The sequence below is a fragment of the Salvelinus fontinalis genome, chromosome 9, assembly GCF_029448725.1.
Source record: "Salvelinus fontinalis isolate EN_2023a chromosome 9, ASM2944872v1, whole genome shotgun sequence".
Taxonomy (NCBI): domain Eukaryota; kingdom Metazoa; phylum Chordata; class Actinopteri; order Salmoniformes; family Salmonidae; genus Salvelinus; species Salvelinus fontinalis.
The window spans coordinates 53,887,346-53,909,091 of NC_074673.1; the positions used below are offsets into that span (position 1 = coordinate 53,887,346).

Consider the following 21,746-nt stretch of genomic DNA (forward strand, 5'->3'; position numbering starts at 1 on the left):
CTCTTACATTATTGTGTTGTTTTAGACCATAATCAGCTATTCTAAGACCCATGTCCCACTACCTCGGCACTTTAAAAACACTGACTATTCCTGTTAGTTTCTGTCTCATTTGCCTGTTTTCTCCCTTATGTTTTTCCCCAGAGAAGTTAAGGGAGGAGCTGGTCTACTTGGAACAAAGACTGATTGGCTGATTGTAGCACAGACAGCAATCAGCTGCTCTCTCTCTCTTTCTCTCTGTCTGTCTTTCCCATGGAGAAAGATAGAGGACTCTGTTGCTCAAAATCCCGTTTTATCCTGGGCAGTGCCATTGAAGACATTCACCATCTTGAAGTAGACAACTGGGTGGGACTTCCTATGGGTTAAGTAAATATCACATGATTTCCATCCAGGTAATGAGGGGTCAGCCAATGAATTATACTTGTGAGCAAACATTCCAGAACTGCAAGTGGCAGTAAATCATCAACCTTGGCTTTATACCTGTTCAAACAACACACTCTAGGTGGCAGTATGCACCCTTTCAGTTTGTTTGCCAACTCATAGAAGCAGAAGAAGAAGAAAATTAACTACTTGAAAATGGAGATGACCTCAGAGGCCATAATGCGACAGATACAATGAGGTGGATGATCATCCACCTCTGGCCTGCTCGCCTCCCTACCTCTGAGGAAGTACAGTTCCCGCTCAGCCCAGTCAAAACTGTTCGCTGCTCTGGCACCCCAATGGTGGAACAAACTCCCTCACGACGCCAGGTCAGCGGAGTCAATCACCACCTCCCAGAGACACCTGAAACCCCACCTCTTTAAGGAATACCTAGGATAGGATAAAGTAATCCTTCTACCCCCCCCCCTTAAAAGATTTAGATGCACTATTGTAAAGTGGTTGTTCCACTGGATATCATAAGGTGAATGCACCAATTTGTAAGTCGCTCTGGATAAGAGCGTCTGCTAAATGACTTAAATGTAATGTAAATGATGTGGTGTCTATCTAAGTCTATGGTCCCTCCCTCCCTCCCTCCCTCCCTCTCTTGCGGCTCTAACTGCTACAGAATAGAAGAAAAACAGACAACAAAGGAATGTAGGAGGAAGAAAAGCATTTCCTTCGATACAAAGACACAGTTTGGGGAGTGAAGTTGGTGTAGGGTGTAACCAATTTACCATGACATTATCTCTCTGGAAACATACTGTACTGTTCCATCCAATTGTTTGTCCATGATGTAAGCCATAAGCAAAGCAAACACATGCAGAAACAGCTGTCTAAATGTATGTTTGGCTAGGAAGTTATGAAACGCATAGGGTGCAGTAGCATATAATTGAAAAGCACATCCAGAACACTAGCATGAAAGCAGGAGGGCTGTTTTGACGAGACAGAAAAAGCAGGAAAAAGCAGAAATAAGCCCTGAAAGTAAAGGTCGTTCATAGGAAAAAATTATGTCTGAAGAGGGCCTTGTTAAATGCTGACGAATGCCTGTACATACGTCATTACTTGAAAATTCCACTTTCACCCTTACGCCACCTGGTGTCAAATAGCACATATGACACCCTAAAAAATCTGAGTTGCACTGAGGGAGTGCAAATCTTAGTCTCAGTTACAGTAATTTCAATTCTTTCAGATGAGTAAAAAAAATTTATACAAGTTTCTCTGTGTGAAATAAAATGAAATATCCCTCAACCAAAGAGTCTTTGTAAGTAGAGCTACCTGTCACCAAGCAACTGATGTAATAGTAGAGCTAGAGCACACCAAGGCCTCTGTTTATAAATCATCTTCTATAAAACAGACAAAAACAACCTCAAAGACATATTCCATGGACATAACTCTCTTTATTTGTCTGAGGATTGGAATTTTATGACAATTTAAGGCACGTGTTGTTGTTGGGTTGCATATACAAAGTACATCTCTGACAAACCAAATAACCAAGTCTATGTATGGCAGAAGTGACCAAAATCAATAAATAAAAGCAGAAACATATTAGGGGTGATATGCAAAGACACCCTCAACAGGAAGAGAGAAGAAGACAAAAAAAGTGCAAATATAGAAAATATGGCATATTAGCATTGCAAAAAAAAAAAAAAAAAATGGTCTTAAGAGTTTTTATTTTTATTCTATGAGGTATGCACAAGCAATGGTATTTAAAAGTACAACATTTACAAAATAGCCATCAAGGCATGGACTTAATCATTTAAACAGAAACAAAACAACAAGGCTCCTTGTCTATAATAATACTGTAAAAGGAAACACAATTCAGACATTTCCTGAGCTATCTCCTGAACGGTGTATCTGATACCAATATTATACTGTAATATCATGCTCTACAGATTTAAAAAAACTATTACAAAAACAGCAACAGCCTCTAAAAGTAACAACAAGGTAATGTGTAGCGATCTAAAGAAAATAGATATAATACTGGTACATACAGTGCATCCTGAAAGTATTCAGACCCCTTCCCTTTTTCCACATTTTGTTACGTTACAACCTTATTCTAAAATTGATTAAATACATTTTTTCCCTCAATCTACACACAATACCCCATAATGACAAAGCGAAAAATAGGTTTTTAGATATTTTGGCAAATGTATTAAACATACAAAACAGAAATACCTTATTTACATAAGTATTCAGACCCTTTGCTATGAGACTTGAAATTGAGCTCAGGTGCATCCTGTTTCCGTTGATCATCGTTGAGATGTTTCTACAACTTGACTGGAGTCCACATGTGATCCAATTGATTGGACATGATTTTGTAAGGCACACACCTGTCAGTAAAAGGCACATGACAGCCCACTTGGAGTTTGCCTGAAGACACCTGAAGAACTCAGACCATGAGAAACAAGATTCTCTGGTCTGATGAAACCAAGATTGAACTCTTTGGCCTGAATGCCAAGCGTCACGTCTGGAGAAAACCTGACACCATCCCTACGATGAAGCATGGTGGTAGCAGTATCATGCTGTGGGGATGTTTTTCAGCGGCAGGGACTGGGAGACTAGTCAGGATCGAGGGAAAGATGAACGGAGCAAAGTACAAAGAGATCCTTGATGAAAACCTGCTCCAGAATGCTCAGGATCTCAGACTGGGGCGAAGATTCACCTTCCAACAGGACAACGACCCTAAGCACATAGACAAGACAACGCAGGAGTAGTTTCTGGACAAGTCTCTGAATGTCCTTGAGTGGCCCAGCCAGAACCCGGACTTGAACCCGATCGAACATCTCAGGAGAGACCTGAATATAGCTGTGCAGTGACGCTCACCATCCAACCTGACACAGTTTGAGGATCTTCAACAAAGTACTGAGTAAAGGGTCTGGATACCTATGTAAATGTGATATTTAAGTTTTTTTTAATGTAGATTGATGAGGAAAGAAATATATCAAATCCATTTTAGAAGAAGACTGTAACGTAACAAAATGTGGAAAAAGTCAAGAGGTCTGAATACTTTCTGATTGCACCGTATATAGTCATTTTAAAGGAAAATAAATGTACAACTGTTGCCAAAATGTGTTATACTGTTAGATTTTGTAACGATACTAACCTTCAGGCCCATTTATTTTCATCAAATTATAAAATACAACAAACAATATTCTCATATAATTGGTGATTATATGAGAATTATCTTTACCCTTTATATTGTCTAATTCTGAACAATTTTTTTCCTAATTTGACAACTTCACAACAGTCAGCAGCTAATTTAATTCAAAAGCAACAGAGTATATACAAGGTAATAGGCACCGTTAAATTAAATTAAAGAGGACATTTGGTTAGTAAAATGTAGTAACAGTAAAATAATAAACGTTTCTGTAAATTGTGGTAGATATGACTTACGACCTATTATTTTCTATCGGATAACTATATCAAAAGAAAACACCCTGCGGTTCACTGACAGTAAATAACTGCTTTAATGTTACTTTGATGGGAGTTTCTTACTCAAACTATATGTGTCCATCAACGTCTATCTTGATTTTTTTGTTGTTGCTCATTTTCAGGTTAAGTCTATAGATAAACATTTCAACAACACCAGGATGTGATGCCAATTTGAATGTTATTACTTATGGCATAAGATGTACACTGTATCTCCTGAAATTGCAAGATTGTACTGTACCTACATCTGGTCAACTTAATTATGGAATGCAAACCGCTAATGGGACACAAAATCTCATCAGCACAGAATACCTAGCCTGGCCCCAGATGTGTTTGTGCTGTCTTGCCAAATCACAACAACCATAGCAGTTGGAAAGACATCACAAACAGATCTGGGACCAAGCTAGAGAATGACCTCTCACAGAATGTGCTATACCACATGATCCAACCAGTGGAGCTTAGGCAAAACACCTATCCTATCACAGATGTTTCTCTCAACTTCACATATAGAAATCAGAGCCTTTATTAAACATTAATTGCAGGCCGGGAAAATAAAACTCTGGCAGTTCTAAAATGACCTCACCGCTGCCTGTCAGCCAATAGAGTTGCTTTTAAGACAGCCACTCGTGAGTCACGTCCTGTCTGTGGTGTCGAAATGTTATACTATGCAGTTTTTTGTCATCAGTGTCATAAGTCAGTCCTGTGAATCCAAGCAAGTAATTCAGTTTTGAGCAACTCTTTAGCATTGAAAGGCTAAATGAAAGGATACGATTAAAAGCTGCTTGAAAGACTTAGGGTCAATTCAATCAAAACCCAATGTTTAGGGATTATCTTTTCACAAGTACTGCCCTGAGACACTTGTGCCATCAAATGAAAAACTGAAGTATATTCCTGTGAGGGTAGTCTATCTGGTATTGGAAAAATAACCAAAACCAGAGCCATTTTATTTGGATTATATTTATATATAAAGACATACAGTATCTTATTATTAAAAGTAGTTAAACCTACGCCGCGGTTTATCATTAATCAAGGAACAAACATAACAGGTTGTGTGTGTGTGCGTGTGAATGTGTGTGTGCATGCATGTGAGTGTCTGAGGCCCTGCAGTGATCAGACTACAAAGCCAGGGTCAGACTACAAAGCCAGATACAGCCAAGGAAAACGCAGCTCTCAGTCTAGCACAAACCCGTCCCCAGACGACGGAGGAGGCCAGAGGCTGGGGCGATGGTGGGAAATTGCCATGGTGGACACCCCGATGGGAAAAAGGGCTTGATTTGTCTTTTGACCTGGGCCATGTCATCACTGTATGCCAGCCAATGGGATGGTAGGTGGTGGTCTTCCAACAAGTGAAGAGTGAAGGGGAGGAGGGGTGGAGGGAAGGGGAGGGCAAAATAACTGGTATGCAGCCCGGCTGTGCAGTTATTTTAAGAGAGAACCTCTGGAAATACACTTAAGGCTGTCTACACAGCCACTTTAGAGGGACAGCCCAGCTGAGGACGAAGATAATTCAAACTTTGGGATGTTAGAAATGACAAACACCCCGGTAGTCATTTCTGGAACCACCAAATAAAGTTACAACAGTGTTGGTTGAACAGACATTATTCGTCATAGATCTATGTACTTGTGAACAGAGAGATTTACAATGGTATTTCCAATAGCGCCAAATAGATCTTTTCACAACCTAAACTCAATGGCAAAACTTAAGGATTCTTCTTAGTTCTAAATACTAAGTTGAGATATTTCTAAACTTATAGTGTGAAAAAACTGCAGGTGGTAATCTAAATGCTCTTTAATATCTGCTTTCAGTTTAGTGTTCTCCTCATCTGGACCGCCAGATTGTGAAGCATGATTCATCATTCCAGAGAATGTGTTTCCACTGCAAAGGTCCAATGACGGCGAGCTTGGCATTGTGCATGGTGGTCTTAGGCTTGGTTGCGGCTGCTCGTCCATGGAAACCCATTTCATGAAACACCCGACGAACAATTTTTGTGCTGACATTGCTTCCAGAGGCGGTTTGGAACTTGTTACTGAGTGTTGCAACCGATGACAGACGATTTTTACGCGCCATGCGCTTCAGCACTTGGCTGTCCCGTTCTGTGAGCTTGTGTGACTTCGCGGCAGAGCCATTGTTGCTCTTAGATGTTTCCACTTCGCAATAACAGCACTTACAGTTGACCGGGGCAGCTCTAGCAGGGCAGAAATTTGATGAATTAACTTGTTGGAAAGGTGGCATCCTATGTCGGTTCGTTGAAAGTCACTGAGCTCTTCATCATGGGCCATTCTACTGCCAATGTTTGTTTATGGAGATTGCATGGCTGTGTGCTCGGTTTTATACACTTGTCATCAACGGGTGTGGTTGAAATAGCCAAAACCACTAATTTGAAGGGGTGTCCACATACTTTTGGTGATGTAGTGTATATCCAAAAAGGCGCTGCCCAAAACCCCTCAGATTTGATTCTACAACAGGACAAATGTCATATGTGGCTTTGTAAATACTGGAACAGAAGTTAGATCGAATTGGGGCCTAACAACAAAGCAAAAAAATATATACATGGTCAATAATACATTTATAGAATAATAACCAAAAACAAAAGGAAGTTTTTCCTTTTCCTTCATACAGCATAGATCTACCTTATTGAGTTGAATTATGTACACACTTGTCCACCTTTACTGTTAAAGCGAAACTACAATAAAACTATTACCAAAACTTAAAATAAATCTGTTTATGTAGTCAAATTAGTAATATTGTCCTATAATAGCATACTGAATATATTGTGGGAGCACACAATTTTTTTTTAGCAAACACAATATGTCCTCATTTGTGCCCTGTGAAAAAGTACATCATAGATGTCCAGCAGTTGTCCTAAAAATAAATATACGTGTTAGGCAAAACCCTCTTAAGTTTAATGGTGCCATTTTTTACCAATGGAAATATTCAGTGTTTCTTGACCTGAGGATTGGCATAACGTTAATATGTGATAGTGAAATGTCCAATGATATCAAAACATACACATTTCTTAATACTATCATGGCAAAAAGGTCTTTAACACTGAAAAGGAATGATTCAAGAAGGCCGCATTCAAAATGGTAGAGGATCTTCCTCTCTGTTTCCTATGTCTAAGCATTCAGTCAACTCTCATACCCAGTATTGGTTCTTTTTTAACTCCGGGTTCGTTGTCCGACAGTGCTGCAGCAATTCCGGGTCGGCGTCTTTGGAATCCATTTGGGACATGGGGATGTTATTGGCCGGGTCGGTTTTCCGGAAGGTCTCCTGGCTGATCTCTCCGTTTTTGGGCTTGGAGCCAGCCACCGTCTGCACATTGTGTTTGCCCGTCTTGTTGCGACGCACCAAGTAGAAAGCCAAGATGGCCACCAGCAGGAGGAGGAGCAGGAGGATCAGAATGGGGACGAGGATGGACCACAGGTTGTTCCTCCTGGACAACACTGGCTTCCTATGGGAGTCTTTGTCAGTGTAGGCAGTGGTGGGGGCATCTCCTCCATGAGGCCAGTCCATGTTGCCCCTCCAGCGGGGGCTGGCTGGGGTGATGCGTGGGGACCCCGCCCCTCCAGGGAGGTTGTTGCTATTGGACCACGCAGACCCGCCAGGGACCTTAAGGAGAGTGGCCGGGTAGACCTCGGAGGCGTTGTAAGGGGTCGTCTTGAAGGAGAGAACGCACTCAGCGGGAGGGACCCCATGGGCCTTGAGCAGGAAGCGAGCCACGTCCTGGGCTTGGCTGCCTCCTGTTCCATTCAGGATCTCCATGGCTACACGTCCCTCATCCAAGTCTTTCTGGGTGAACGTGTCCACGGGCTGGCCGTCTCCCTCTGGCCCTCTCCCGCCAGCCCTCACGAAGCGGGCGCCTTGTGGTTGCTGGATGACGCTGAAGGTGGGAGATGTCCGGGTCTTGTTGGCCAGCGGCGTGGCATCCAGCAGCTTCTTGTCCAGCAGCACGGTGGCACCCCGTGGCAGCAGGAGTTCCTGGGGGATGTTGGCCAGAGGCTTGACCGTGATGTTGAGGACAGAGGAGACGTTGGCCGCCCGGCTCCGGGCCACAAAGGCCACGCTGTCCCGGGGCGAGGTGGACTTGATGAAGCGAACGCTCACCCGGCCCTCCCTTATCTGGGTCTGGGTGAAGGCCGACGTGGGCTGCCGGTCCACCATGACGGCAGCGTACTTGGGCACACTGGTGATCTTGTAGAGGACTTCCTCCTCATTGGGGCCACCTGTGGTGGCCCTCAACATCTCCTCTGTCACTAGGGTCTCATCGTCCCCCTGCAGCACATGGATCTCTGGGGCTTTGGCCAGCACTAGCGTCCGGGACAGGACTCCTACATGGAGAGTGTGCGGCTCGGTGTGGTGCTTCCCATCCGACACAGTGAACTCCATGAAGCCGTCCAACAGGCTTCCGTCACTGACAAAGCCCACCTGGCCCTGGTTGACCGCCTCCTGGGTGAACGTGGAGATGTGGTCGCCCTTGGTGGCATCCACCAGCCGCCCGTTGGTGGGCGCCTTGGAGACTGTGAAGCGCACTTCGTCCGGTGTGCTGTCCTCGTCGCGGGTGTTGAGGTACTTCTGGGTGATCACCGTCATGGAGCCCTGGAGAACCTCCAGAAGAACGTCCAAACTCACCAGCTCTGGAGGACTAGAGTCCCTTCTCCGGATCGAGATGTTGAAGACCTCCTCCAGGACCACTGCCTGGGCTGGGGAGGGGGGAAGGGTGGCGCGGCCCTGGGAGTTGAGCCGGGCTCGGAAGGAGAAGCTGTCCACGGAGGCTCCAGAGTCATCGTGGAGGTATTCCAGCTCGCCCTGCGCCACGTCCTTCTGCATGAAGTAGGGGGCACCCTGGGGCAGATCCAGGCCCCCCAGGGTGACTCTCCCATGCGCTGGGAAGCGGCGCACCTCAAAGACCACGTCCAAGAGACCCCGCTCCGCCTCGGGGAGGCTGGCCAGCAGGTTGGAGGCGTCCAGGATGGAACTGTCAATCACCTTCCTCTGACCTTGCACTATGTCCAGACCTGAGAAGAAGAAAGAAAAATAATACACAAGATTATCCATTGATGTTTAGGGCTACATACCCTTTCTTTATATGACATTTGAAATAGCTTTAAAATTGTCTTGTAATGCTTCTTTGTAATTATGCCATGAACAGACCTGATTCAATAAAACTGCAATAGCAAGATTTTTGTTTACAGAACATTTTGTTTACAAATTGCTGCCTGACACATATGCATATCTTAGACTGATAACAGACAGCCAGACCTGTGTCAAGTCAGCTTGATTTATCTTACTCAGTAGAATAGAACCAACGGAATAGTCACTAGTGCAAGCTAGTACACAGTTATCTGCATTTTCAGATGTTGTGAAACGCCTTGAATCCCATACAATGACTGACCTGGACACCATTTTCTTTGGTATCCACCACTTTTGACATGGCACCTGCCCAGATCCATGTGGCTCTACCTACCTCTGTTCTTCCAGAGCTGTGAGGAGACATTGTGACTGGCTGCGTAGTAGGACACGGTGATGGGGAGGACGTGATGCACAGCTGGGGCCGGAGGGGAGGAGAGCAGGAGCTCCACAGAGTCCCGGACCACCCAGAAGGGCTCCTCAGGCATCTGGTGCTCGTAAAAGACGGCCCCGGACTCCAGCTGTGGGGAAGAGCAGAGGATAGGACATTGTTCAATAAGGCAACGTTTAAAATGTTCAGCAACAAAAATGAGCATTTCTCATTAGACAAGACCAGGTAGTTCCTCCCTGTTTCAGCATGTAATCTTCAGTTTGGAGCTTAATTAATGAACACGACCCAGGTAGCTGTGCGTTTCTATGTGTGTGTATATGTCAGTGAGTGAGTTAGTGATCGAGTGAGTGAGCGAGCGAGACGAGTGAGCGAGTGTGTGTGTGTGAGGGCGTCATGAAATTATACAATAACTATGAGGTTAAAGTGCAGCCTTGGTGAACCGTGTAGAAATTACAGCACTCTTGTACATAGTCACCCCATTTTAGGGGACAAAATAATTATGACAAAGGACATATTCAGATATATTTTATTTGAAAAGATAAGTAGTTGAATATTTTAATATATTTGGAAATACACAGTATTTTCAAATACAATTTTTAAATACTTGTGTTAAATGCATGCGAGTGTATTTGAGTCACTGTATTTTAGTATTTGAAATACGATTTAGCAGCATATGATTTATACAAATATGTCACGCCCTGACCATAGAGAGCCTTTTTATTCTCTATGTTGGTTAGGTCGGGGTGTGACTACGGTGGGTAATCTAGGTTGTTTTATTTCTATGTTGGCCTGGTATGGTTCCCAATCAGAGGCAGCTGTTTATCGTTGTCTCTGATTGGGGATCATATTAGGCAGCCATTTCCCCACTGTGTTTTGTGGGATCTTGTTTATGTGTAGTTGCCTGTGAGCACTCCATAGCTTCACGTGTCGTTTACTCTTGTTTTTTTGTGCGGTTCACTTCTAATAAAACGTCAAACTGATTTCACCCTGCGCTTTGGTCTGAATGTTATTACGACGATCGTGACAAAATAACCATTCAAACGCTCAAAGAAAAGTACTTGTTTTGGGCTGTGCATTTGGAAATGCTCAATGACTATGAGGTTAAAGTGAAAATACTCAAATACAGATTCTTTTAAATTTGAAATATCAGATAGTCAAATACACATGTATTTTAACCCAGGTCTGGTGTGCGTGTGTATTACTTTCAACCCAGTCAACATAAGCACCGTGTCAGTGTTTACTTTTAAACCCCTGTAGCTGGTTTCTGTGTGATGAGGATGATAAACATAACCCTATGTGAGCCTGGAGATTAGATGGAGTAATTAAGATCAACAACTTCTAAATAAACTTTTGATCAAGTGCTTTTCTGATCTTGCCTGTTTTGTGATCTATTTTATTCATTTGTGTCATGACGATTTCTGTCATAGATTTTTATTTGTGGCTCAACATGTTCATGATCTTCATTTAGCATCCTGTATTGTAAGATTAGATTACCACTGAACAATGGAGGTTGGCGGCATCTTAATTGGGGAGGACAGGCTTGTGGTAATGGCTGGAGCAAATAGGTGGAATTGGATCAAATACACATGTTTCATGCCATTCCATTAGCTCCTTTCCAGCCATTATTATGAGCCGTCCTCCCCTCAGCAGCCTCCACTGCCACTGAGCTAGTGTAGAATGTTGAAGATAGATCTGGGCCAGTAACGAGACTGGGAATGTGATGGAAGGTAGGCTGGAATGTTCCTATGTGTGCTTCTTTGAGGTTACTGTGTCCTGAGCTGAACTTTTCAACACCACTAAAACTTGTCTGCAACATGCCAATCAACCACACATGGGAGCATACAGTGCACTAGGAAAGTATTCAGACCCCTTGACTTTTTCCACATTTTGTTACAGCCTTATTCTAAAATAGATTTTTTTTAAATCATCAATTTACACACAATACCCCATAATGACAAAGCGAAAACAGGTTTAGACAGTTTTGCTAATTTATTAAACATTAAAAAAAACAAATACCTTATTTACACCCTTTGCAATAAGATTCAAAATTGAGCTCAGGTGCATTCTGTTTCAATTGATCATCCTTGAAATATTTCTACAACTTGATTGGAGTCCACCTGTGGTAAATTCAAATGATTGGAGATGATTTGGAAAGACACACACCTGTCTATATAAGGTCCCACAATTAACAGTGCATGTCAGAGTAAAAAACAAGCCATGAGGTCGAAGGAATTGTCCGTAGAGCTCCAAGACAGGCAAGGATCTGGGGAAGGGTACCAATACATTTCTGTAGCATTGAAGGTCCCCAAGAACAACACCTCCATCATTCTTAAATGGAAGAAGTTTGGAACCACCAAGACTCATCCTAGAGCTGGCCGCCCAGCCAAACTGCGCAATCAGGGAGAAGAGTCTTGGTCAGGGAGATGACCAAGAACCCAATGATCACTCTGATAGAGCTCCAGAGTTCCTCTGTGGAGATGGAAGAACTATTATTATGGAAGAACCTTCCAGAAGGACAACCATCTCTGCGGCACTCCACCCACCAGGCCTTCATTGTAGAGTGGCCAGACAGAAGCCACTCATCAGTAAAGGCACATGACAGCTCACTTGGAGTTTTCCAAAAGGCACCTCAAGACTCAGACCATGAGAAACAATATTATTTGGTTTGAAGAATACAAGATTGAACATTTTGGCCTGCATGCCAAGCGCCACATCTTGAGTAAACCTGGCACCATCCCAAAGGTGAAGCATGGTGCTGGCAGCATCATGCTGTGGGGGATGTTTTTCAGCTACAGGGACTGGGAGACTAGTCAGGATCGAGGGAAAGATGAATGGAGCAAAGTACAGAGAGAACCTTGATGAAAACCTGCTCCCGAGTGCTCAGGACCTCAGACTAGGGCGACGGTTCACCTTCCAACAGGAAAACGACCCTAAGCACACAGACAAGGCAGGAGTGGCTTCGGGACATGTCTCTGAATGTCCTTGAATGGTCCAGCCAGGGCCCGGACTTGAACCCGATCGAACATCTCTGGCGAGATCTGAAAATGGTTGTGGCTCGACGCTCCCCACTGAATACTTAAATAAATGTGATATTTAATCTTTTTTAAATAAATTTGCTACATTTTCAAACACTTTTTGCTTTGTCATTATAGGGTGTGGTGTGATGAGGGGGAAAAGCTATCTATTCAATTATAAGAACAAGGCTGCAACAAAATGTGGAAAAAGTAAAGGTGTCTGAATACATTCTGAATGCATTGTGTAATGCAGTATGCAGAGTCTATTTTGTATCATTATTTTTCGATTAAGTGGTTAGTGGTTCGCGGTTAAGAATGTTGGGCCAGTAACCAAAAAGTCACTGGTTCGAATACCAAGCCGACTAGGTCGGCTTGTCCATGTGCCTTGAGCAAGGCACTTAACCCAAATTACTCATGAAAGTCGCTTTGGATAAGAGCGTCAGCTAAATTATTAAAATGTGAATCATGTTATTTTAATATCCAAGATGCAGATGAATTTTGTGATTTATATATACACTCGGTAGTCAAAGGTTTTAGAACACCTACTCATTCAAGGGTTTTTCTTAATTTTTACTATTTTCTACATGGTACAATAATAGTGAAGACATCAAAACTATGAAATAACACATTTGTAATCATGTAGTAACCAAAAAAAGAGTTAAACAAATCAAAATATGCTTCATATTTGAGATTCTTCAAATAGCCACCCTTTGCCTTGACAGCTTTGCACACTTTTGGCATTCTCTCAACCAGCTTCATGAGATAGTCACCTGGAATGCGTTTCAATTAACAGGTATGCCTTAAAAGTGAATTTGTGGAATTTCTTTCCTCAATACGTTTAGGCCAATCAGTTGTGTTTTGACAAGGTAGGGGTGGTATACAGAAGATAGCCCTATTTGGTAAAAGACCAAATCCATATTATGGCAAGAACAGCTCAAATAAGCAAAAAGAAACGACAGTCCATTACTTTAAGACATGAAGGTTAGTCAATACGGAACATTTCTAGAACTTTGAAAGTTTATTTAAGTGCAGTCGCAAAAACCGTCAAGCGCAAGGATGAAACTGGCTCTCATGAGAACAACCACAGGAAAAGAAGACCCAGAGTTACTTCTGCTGCAGAGGATGAGTTCATTAGATTTACCAGCCTCAGAAATTGCAGCCCAAATAAATGCTTCAGAGTTCAAGTAACATACACATCAACATCAACTGTTCAGAGGAGACTGTGTGAATCATGCCTTCATGGTCAAATTGTTTCTAAGAAACCACTACTGAAGGACACCAATAATAAAGAGACTTGCTTGGGCCAAGAAACATGAGCGATGGACATTAGACCGGTGGAAACTTCTCCTTTGGTCAAGAGTCCAAATTTGAGATTTTTGTTTCCGACTGCCTTGTCTTTGTGAGACACGTGTGGGTGAATGGATGATCTCTGCATGTGTGTTTCACAACGTAAAGCATGGAGGAGGTGGTGTTATGGCGTGGGGGGCTTTGCTGGTGACACTGTAATTTATTTACAATTCAAGGCACACTATAATATGACTATTGTCACACCCTGGCCTTAGTTATCTTTGTTTTCTTTATTATTTTAGTTAGGTCAGGGTGTGACATGGGGGATGTATGTGTTTTCGTATTGTCTAGGGTTTTTGTATGTTTATGAGGCAGTGTTCAGTCTAGGTGTTTGCATGTCTATGGTTGCCTAGATTGGTTCTCAATTAGAGACAGCTGTCTATCGTTGTCTCTGATTGGGAGCCATATTTAGACAGACATAGTCATTAGGTAGGTTTTGGGTGATTGTCTATGTCTTTATGTTAGTTTCTTGTGTCTGCACTTTCGTTTTATAGCTTCACAGTCGTTTGTTGTTTTTGTATAGTTTGTCAGTGTTGGTTTCATGTTCAGTAAATAAAGACGATGTACTGTTATCTAGCTGCGCCTTGGTCCTCCTCTCTTCATTGTTACGACGATCGTGACAACTATGATGGTCTAATGTCCATCAAATATAAAATATATTATGATTTGTTTAACACTTTTTTGGTTACTACATGATTCCATATGTGTTTTTTCATAGTTTAGATGTCTTCACTATTATTGTACAATGTAGAAAATAGCAAAAATAAAGAAAAACCCTTGAATGAGTAGGTGTTCTAAAACTTTTGACCGGTAGTGTAAATTCACTGAAAACCCACACTAACACACGGTCATATAAACAGTATTGCACTTTTCATGTAGCCTAATTTTGGCCAGCTAATAGCCTAACCACCGATCAAGTGTCACGTCCTGACCTTAGTTCCTTTGTTATGTCTCTATTTTTGGTTTGGTCAGAGCGTGAGTTGGGGTGGGCATTCTATGTTTTTGTTCTATGTTTTATATTTCTATGTGTTTGGCCGAGTGTGGTTCTCAATCAGAGGCAGCTGTCTATCGTTGTCTCTGATTGGGAACTATACTTAGGTAACCTCATCCCACCTGTGTTGTGTGGGTTGTTGTTTCCTGTTGTGTGTCTGCACCAGCCAGTTCTGTTTCGGTCGTTATTCTTTGTTATTTCAGTGTTCATTTAATAAATATGGACACATACCACGCTGCACCTTGGTCCTCTCCTTCCAACAGCTGTTACATCAAGCAACATTATGGAGCAAACATTTAAATCCTGTTGCTGCTATTTTATTTTGCTGTGTCAGTACTGGTCAAATTAAGATCCTACATTGGATGCATGTACTGTATGTAATATTTCCTTAGCTTTCCTTTTTCCCATCAGCATATACATAAATATGGAACATCGCTTCCTGCTGACATGATCAGGGCCGTTGACATTGGCTTGTCTCTTACAGCATTAGCTAAGTATTGGTTTCCAAACTCATCCTAAATTGAAAACCAGATGCACTGACTGGACACTTTTCCCAAAAGCCAGGGAAGTAAATGTCTTATCCATTCATTGGAATGTTCTTATAATAGAAGATGGCACAATGGAAATTAAATTATAATAATTCTCAGTCATCTGCGGATTCTCTGTCTTACCTCTGATTGAGAGAAGCGTGTGATCTCTTCAAACTGGTTCCTGTCGTTGGCTAAGATCAGTCTTCCCAAGCGAGGAGGCCTGACCAATGAGAAGCTTATCTCATCTCCATCCTCATTGGTCACTGCCTTCAAAATGGCACTGGTGATGGCATGTCTTGTTCCTATAAAATTGTAAAAATGGTACAGGTTCACTATAAGTGAATGTAATGCAGGATATAAAACACATGCCCTGTCATTGTAGCTCTTAGCTTCTTCTCATTGACACCTTTTAAGCCTTTAAGGCCAGACTTTCCAATAGCTCAGACACCAGAAGGATTGTCAAACGTTTGCCTGCCGATAGTACTTACTTAGCACCTCTGAACAGAGTGTAGGAAGTCAATCTCTTTTGTGTTCACACAGTAAAGACTGAAGTCGTCAGCCACTCAGCCTTGTTAAAATACACCAAACCAGAAGGTAGCAGTAGGGTTGTTTGGCAATGCATGTCCATGTGTGTTGCTTAGTTAATGGTGTAGATTCCCATGTTAGCTAGCTAACTGTGCTAATGTTGCTATTTTGTAGAAAGCCCTTGTTGATACTAGCCAGATGGCCACAGCTAGATAACTACTTAGCAAGATGACCAAGAAACAATTTAATTCACTCTCCATAATCCCAGTGCCAGCCCATAGCCAACTGTTTAGCTATCTAGCTAATGTGCTAATGTTAGCATATTCGCTAGCTAGCACATCTTAGCTAGGTAGCTAAGGACACTGCATTAAATGCCAGCTAACACCGGCAGCTGTTTCATGGAAACTAATCCATTGTAATTTAATTATAATGTCAATACTAGCTACAGTGGTTAGTTAGCTTGGAGGAAGTATTCAGTGTTGTGTGCATTACCATCCCATAGCCTACATTGCATATGAAGTGTGACTGGCTCATGACATAAAACTGTGGATGTATGAAGAAAATGCCCTCTTTTTTCCATTTTGTTGTCACTCTTGCTGGCTCCCCATCTGGGGGTTCATGCGCTCTGATTGGCTCAAAGTCAAGTTGTTGGCCACTGACGAGCATTGCCATGTTCGTCACTACCGGGTTGGTACTAGTGATGGGAAAATGAAACTTAATGAAGAGTTGAGCCTTTCCCGCCAATTGTGTCGAAAATAGGTTAATTACCCGAGGCTTTAATCAACACTGTGTATATTAGTGGCACCTGCTGGTCAAAAGAACAGCAAATGATTATAGATGACGAGGCACACGCTGTAGCACGTGTGCAGTGTAGCCTTTTTGTCTCCTACCACCACCAATATCAAACCAATCAGGTGGTTGTTGATTATTGATCACGTGCTTCTGATAAAGTGATACAAGCATCGGCATACTGCTTAGAAGTAAACTGCTTCGAGATTTCGACGCATGCCTCAGAGCTCCGGTATCAAACGTAACTAGCAGGTACCACTTTTGTTCTTGCAAGAGAAAGAAACGGCCTCCCACTGATAAGTACCTATCAGCAGTCTCGGCAGTGAGATTCTCGGTGTATTCATTGTAGGCTACAAAATACCCATGGAACTATTTTTATCTGATATTGAGGCCTATTTGTTATCCAATCAAAAAAACAAAAAAACAAAGCCACGCTGAGACATAATTTGAAATGGCCATTATTTGTTCATCATAAATGTCTGGTCAAGTTGGGTTCACTACTTCATGATCCAGCATGCTTTTGGTAGCTCACCTGGAAAGATCATTAGCTCCTCCCCGGTTTCCATGGTGATGGTGAGCTGTCTAACCGTAACGACAAAGCGGTAGAGAGGAGAGGTGTGCTCTCCGTCTGTCACGGTAAAACTGAAGCCTCCAGACACCAGACCTGAAGGAACAGTTCAGAATAGTAGGTGGCATAGGTTGACCATCAGAGTCAAAGATAAAGCTTACAAAGCCTAGGGAGCTAAAAACAAACTGTGCCTTCCTCAGGGTAATGTCATGAATACTTTGAACCAGGTTATGTAGACAGACACACAGTGCAATTAGTGTAACCAATGACAATAGGGAGGGGTGTGTCATAATGATTAAGTTCATTAAAATGAATTAGTGAAACTGTTAAAAAATAGTATATGGCATATTAAATATATTACACTATTGTTATCATATAGAAACATAATGGAATATTGTACATCATGTTAGCATCAACATACATTATTCTTTCATTCAATTTCACATAATAATTTCATTTCATTTTTGTTACATGTAATCTTTTGGTTCAACCTTAATATACACTGCTCAAAATAATAAAGGGAACACTTAAACAACACAATGTAACTCCAAGTCAATCACACTTCTGTGAAATCAAACTGTCCACTTAGGAAGCAACACTGATTGACAATAAATTTCACATGCTGTTGTGCAAATGGAATAGACAAAAGGTGGAAATTATAGGCAATTAGCAAGACACCCCCAAAAAAGGAGGGATTCTGCAGGTGGTGATCATAGACCACTTCTCAGTTCCTATGCTTCCTGGCTGATGTTTTGGTCACTTTTGAATGCTGGCGGTGCTCTCACTCTACTGGTAGCATGAGACGGAGTCTACAACCCACACAAGTGGCTCAGGTAGTGCAGTTCATCCAGGATGGCACATCAATGCGAGCTGTGGCAAAAAGGTTTGCTGTGTCTGTCAGCGTAGTGTCCAGAGCATAGAGGCGCTACCAGGAGACAGGCCAGTACATCAGGAGACGTGGAGGAGGCCGTAGGAGGGCAACAACCCAGCAGCAGGACCGCTACCTCCGCCTTTGTGCAAGGAGGTGCACTGCCAGCGCCCTGCAAAATGACCTCCAGCAGGCCACAAATGTGCATGTGTCTGCTCAAACGGTCAGAAACAGACTCCATGAGGGTGGTATGATGGCCCGACGTCCACAGGTGGGGGTTGTGCTTACAGCCCAACACCGTGCAGGACGTTTGGCATTTGCCAGAGAACACCAAGATTGACAAATTCGCCACTGGCGCCCTGTGCTCTTCAGATGAAAGCAGGTTCACACTGAGCACATGAGCACATGTGACAGACGTGACAGAGTCTGGAGACGTCGTGGAGAACGTTCTGCTGCCTGCAACATCCTCCAGCATGACCGGTTTGGCGATGGGTCAGTCATGGTGTGGGTGGCATTTCTTTGTGGGGCGGCACAGCCCTCCATGTGCTCGCCAGAGGTAGCCTGACTGCCAATAGGTACCGAGATGAGATCCTCAGACCCCTTGTGAGACCATATGCTGACACATGCACATTTGTGGCCTGCTGGAGGTCATTTTGCAGGGCTCTGGCAGTGCACCTCCTTGCACAAAGGCGGAGGTAGCGGTCCTGCTGCTGGGTTGTTGCCCTCCTACGGCCTCCTCCACGTCTCCTGATGTACTGGCTTGTCTCCTGGTAGCGCCTCCATGCTCTGGACACTATGCTGACAGACACAGCAAACCTTTTTGCCACAGCTCGCATTGATGTGCCATCCTGTGAACTGCACTACCTGAGCCACTTGTGTGGGTTGTAGACTCCGTCTCATGCTACCACTAGAGTGAGAGCACCGCCAGCATTCAAAAGTGACCAAAACATCAGCCAGGAAGCATAGGAACTGAGAAGTGGTCTGTGGTCACCACCTGCAGAATCACTCCTTTTTTGGGGGTGTCTTGCTAATTGCCTATAATTTCCACCTTTTGTCTATTCCATTTGCACAACAGCATGTGAAATTTATTGTCAATCAGTGTTGCTTCCTAAGTGGACAGTTTGATTTCACAGAAGTGTGATTGACTTGGAGTTACATTGTGTTGTTTAAGTGTTCCCTTCATTTTTTTGAGCAGTGTATAATAAGAATTGTCAACAGGGGGAACATATTAGGTGTACGCAAATAAGCTGTAAAAATAATTTTCAGATTTATAAGACTTGTTCATAAAGGAACATTTGTTCATAAGAAGGGCCTGAGATCAAAGTCAATATCCAGACCACTAGGGGTCAATGTTTTTAGATAGGACATCCAGTAATCCTCACTTTGTAGTAGTAGGATCTCGATGTGACCTCCTTTCCTTGGTAGAGCAACACGCTCAATGCCTGTTTATTTGAGGGAGGAGATGGGATGGTTAGCTTCAACAAAGTGAGCTGTTACTGGATAGTCAATGTTCTTACACCTGATTGAGCTGCGGTGTTCAGCTATGTGTTGTTATAATTGTATTTTCGTTTGTCCTACGTAGGCTTTTCCACAATGAACAGGTGATGAGATAGATTACTCCCTTGGTCTTGCATGAGATGATCCCTCTAACAGGGGTCTTTCAACCTGTATGTGGGTGTCTGAAGAAATATGTTTTTATAGTGCTATTGCACTGTGGGCAGTATGAGCCACATTTGTAGTTTCCATTTGGGATAGGTGTCAAGAGTGTCTGAGTGGGCTCAGGGGGCATGTCAGATCTCACCAATCTCCAATATTGCGACCACGCTTATAGACCACCAGTGGGGGTTCCTTGAAGAGGTGTGTGATTTAAAAAAAATCTGATTGCAGAATATGCCAGTGCTTTTTCAGGATTGCTTTCCTTTTCTCCGAACCCTTGGTGTATTTAGTGCAAAAGACGGTTGCGTTGTTTTTCTGGAAAGCCAAGAACATTGGCTATCAAGTAGCAGCTCACTTTGTTGAAGCTAACCATCCCATCTCCTCCCTCAAATACACAGGCATTGAGCATCAAATACACAGGCATTGAGCATGTTGCTCTACCAAGGAAAGGAGGTAACATCGAGATCCTACCACTACAAAGTGAGGATTACTGGATGTCCTGTCTAAAAACATTGACCCCTAGTGGTCTGAATATTGACTTTGATCTCAGGCCCTTCTTATGAACAAATGTTCCTTTATGAACAAGTCTTATAAATCGGAAAATTATTTTTTACAGCTTATTAGCGTACACCTAATATGTTCCCCCTGTTGACGATGCTCGTAATATTTTGGTTCAACCAAAATATTACATGTAACAAAAATGAAATGAAATACAAAATTATTATGTGAAATTGAATGAAACAATAATGTATGTTGATGCTAATATGATGTACAATATTCCATTAGGTTTCTATATGATAACAATAGCGTAATATACTTAATATGCCATATACTATTTTTTTTAACAGTTTCACTAATTAATTTTAATGAACTTAATCATTATGACACACCCCTCACTATTGTCATTGGTTACACTAATTGCACTGTGTGTCTGTCTACATAACCTGGTTCAAAGTATTCATGACATTACCCTGAGGAAGGCACAGTGATGCCGAAACGTTGGTAAATACCCATTACATTGCTGGGAGATTATACATGGAGTGTGCGACTTTCTTTATTTTGATGTTTTAAAGCCTAGGGAGCTAACACAGGTTTTCAGGTCTTAGAGAAGGTATACCAATTGCATCCTTAAAAAGAAAAGAAAAATCTGCACACTCTAGTAGCTCCGATTAAATAATTTATTTACCAACATTTCGACAGAAAGATTGATTCATCAGCCTGAAAGTAAATTTGTGGCCAGTGAGTCAATTGGGGTCAGTGAGGTAGCTGAGGCTGTAGGTAGAAGCTCAAACAGCCTTACCTTCATGGATAAAGACGACTTCCCCGTTGTTAATTTGTGCCTGTGTGAAGTTCTGGATTTCTTCGTCAGGTTCCACCTTTAGTGCCACCAACCCATTGATGGTTGACTCGATAGAATAAACCAACTCGTTGTTGGGGGTGTCGGCATCTTCTGTATTCAACATGCTGGTGGTGATGTCCGATTCCTCTCCAGCTAAAACCTGAAGAGAGAGAGAAGCCCAAAGAACAGAGCTTGGTCTTGGTTAAGGAAAGGGATACATCTCTTAACTTTTGGTGAGTCTATTTTCAAAAAAACATATATGTAAAACAAGATGTGCGTTATATTTAGCATTATTTTCAAAAGTTTTAAGTTTAGAATGTTTATCATACCCATTGTGATATATTCAACCAGCAACTATGAGAATGTTTCAACTACTTTTAATAGATCTGATTGAGCATACTAGTTGAGTTTTATATACCCCAAAAATGATATTGTATGTAGGCCTCCATGTAATTGAATGTACTCTATGGACAATGTAAATTGACGATTGCTGGAAACGCAGCCTGTGCTCTGCCAAGCCTATTCTTTCTTACTGCTGTCTGGTGGTAGTACTGTGTAGGGTGGCAGATAGCCTAGCACATCTGTGTTGGGTGTCAGGTAGCCTAGCGGTTAGAGCATTTGGCCAGTAACTAAAAGGTTGCTGGTTAAAATACCTGAGCTGACCAGGTGAAAAATGTGTCCCTTGAGCAGAGTACTTAACTCTAATTTGCTCCAGGGGTGCTGTACTACTATGGTTGACCCAGTAAAACAACAC

The 21,746-nt window shown here is 42.5% G+C and overlaps 1 protein-coding gene across 1 annotated transcript in view; it reads right to left on the bottom strand.

The window, feature by feature from the left end:
- Positions 1–1,794: 1,794 nt before the first annotated feature.
- Positions 1,795–21,746, bottom strand: part of cspg4 (chondroitin sulfate proteoglycan 4) — a 100,104-nt gene continuing 80,152 nt past the window's right edge. The window contains exons 6-10 of the mRNA XM_055934910.1: positions 20,954–21,152; positions 17,094–17,225; positions 15,389–15,549; positions 9,312–9,495; positions 1,795–8,862 (exon numbers count right to left, since the gene is read on the bottom strand). Coding sequence (XP_055790885.1) covers positions 6,983–8,862; positions 9,312–9,495; positions 15,389–15,549; positions 17,094–17,225; positions 20,954–21,152 — 2,556 coding nt within the window. The 3' untranslated portion in view covers positions 1,795–6,982. The remainder of the gene's footprint in view (positions 8,863–9,311; positions 9,496–15,388; positions 15,550–17,093; positions 17,226–20,953; positions 21,153–21,746) is intronic.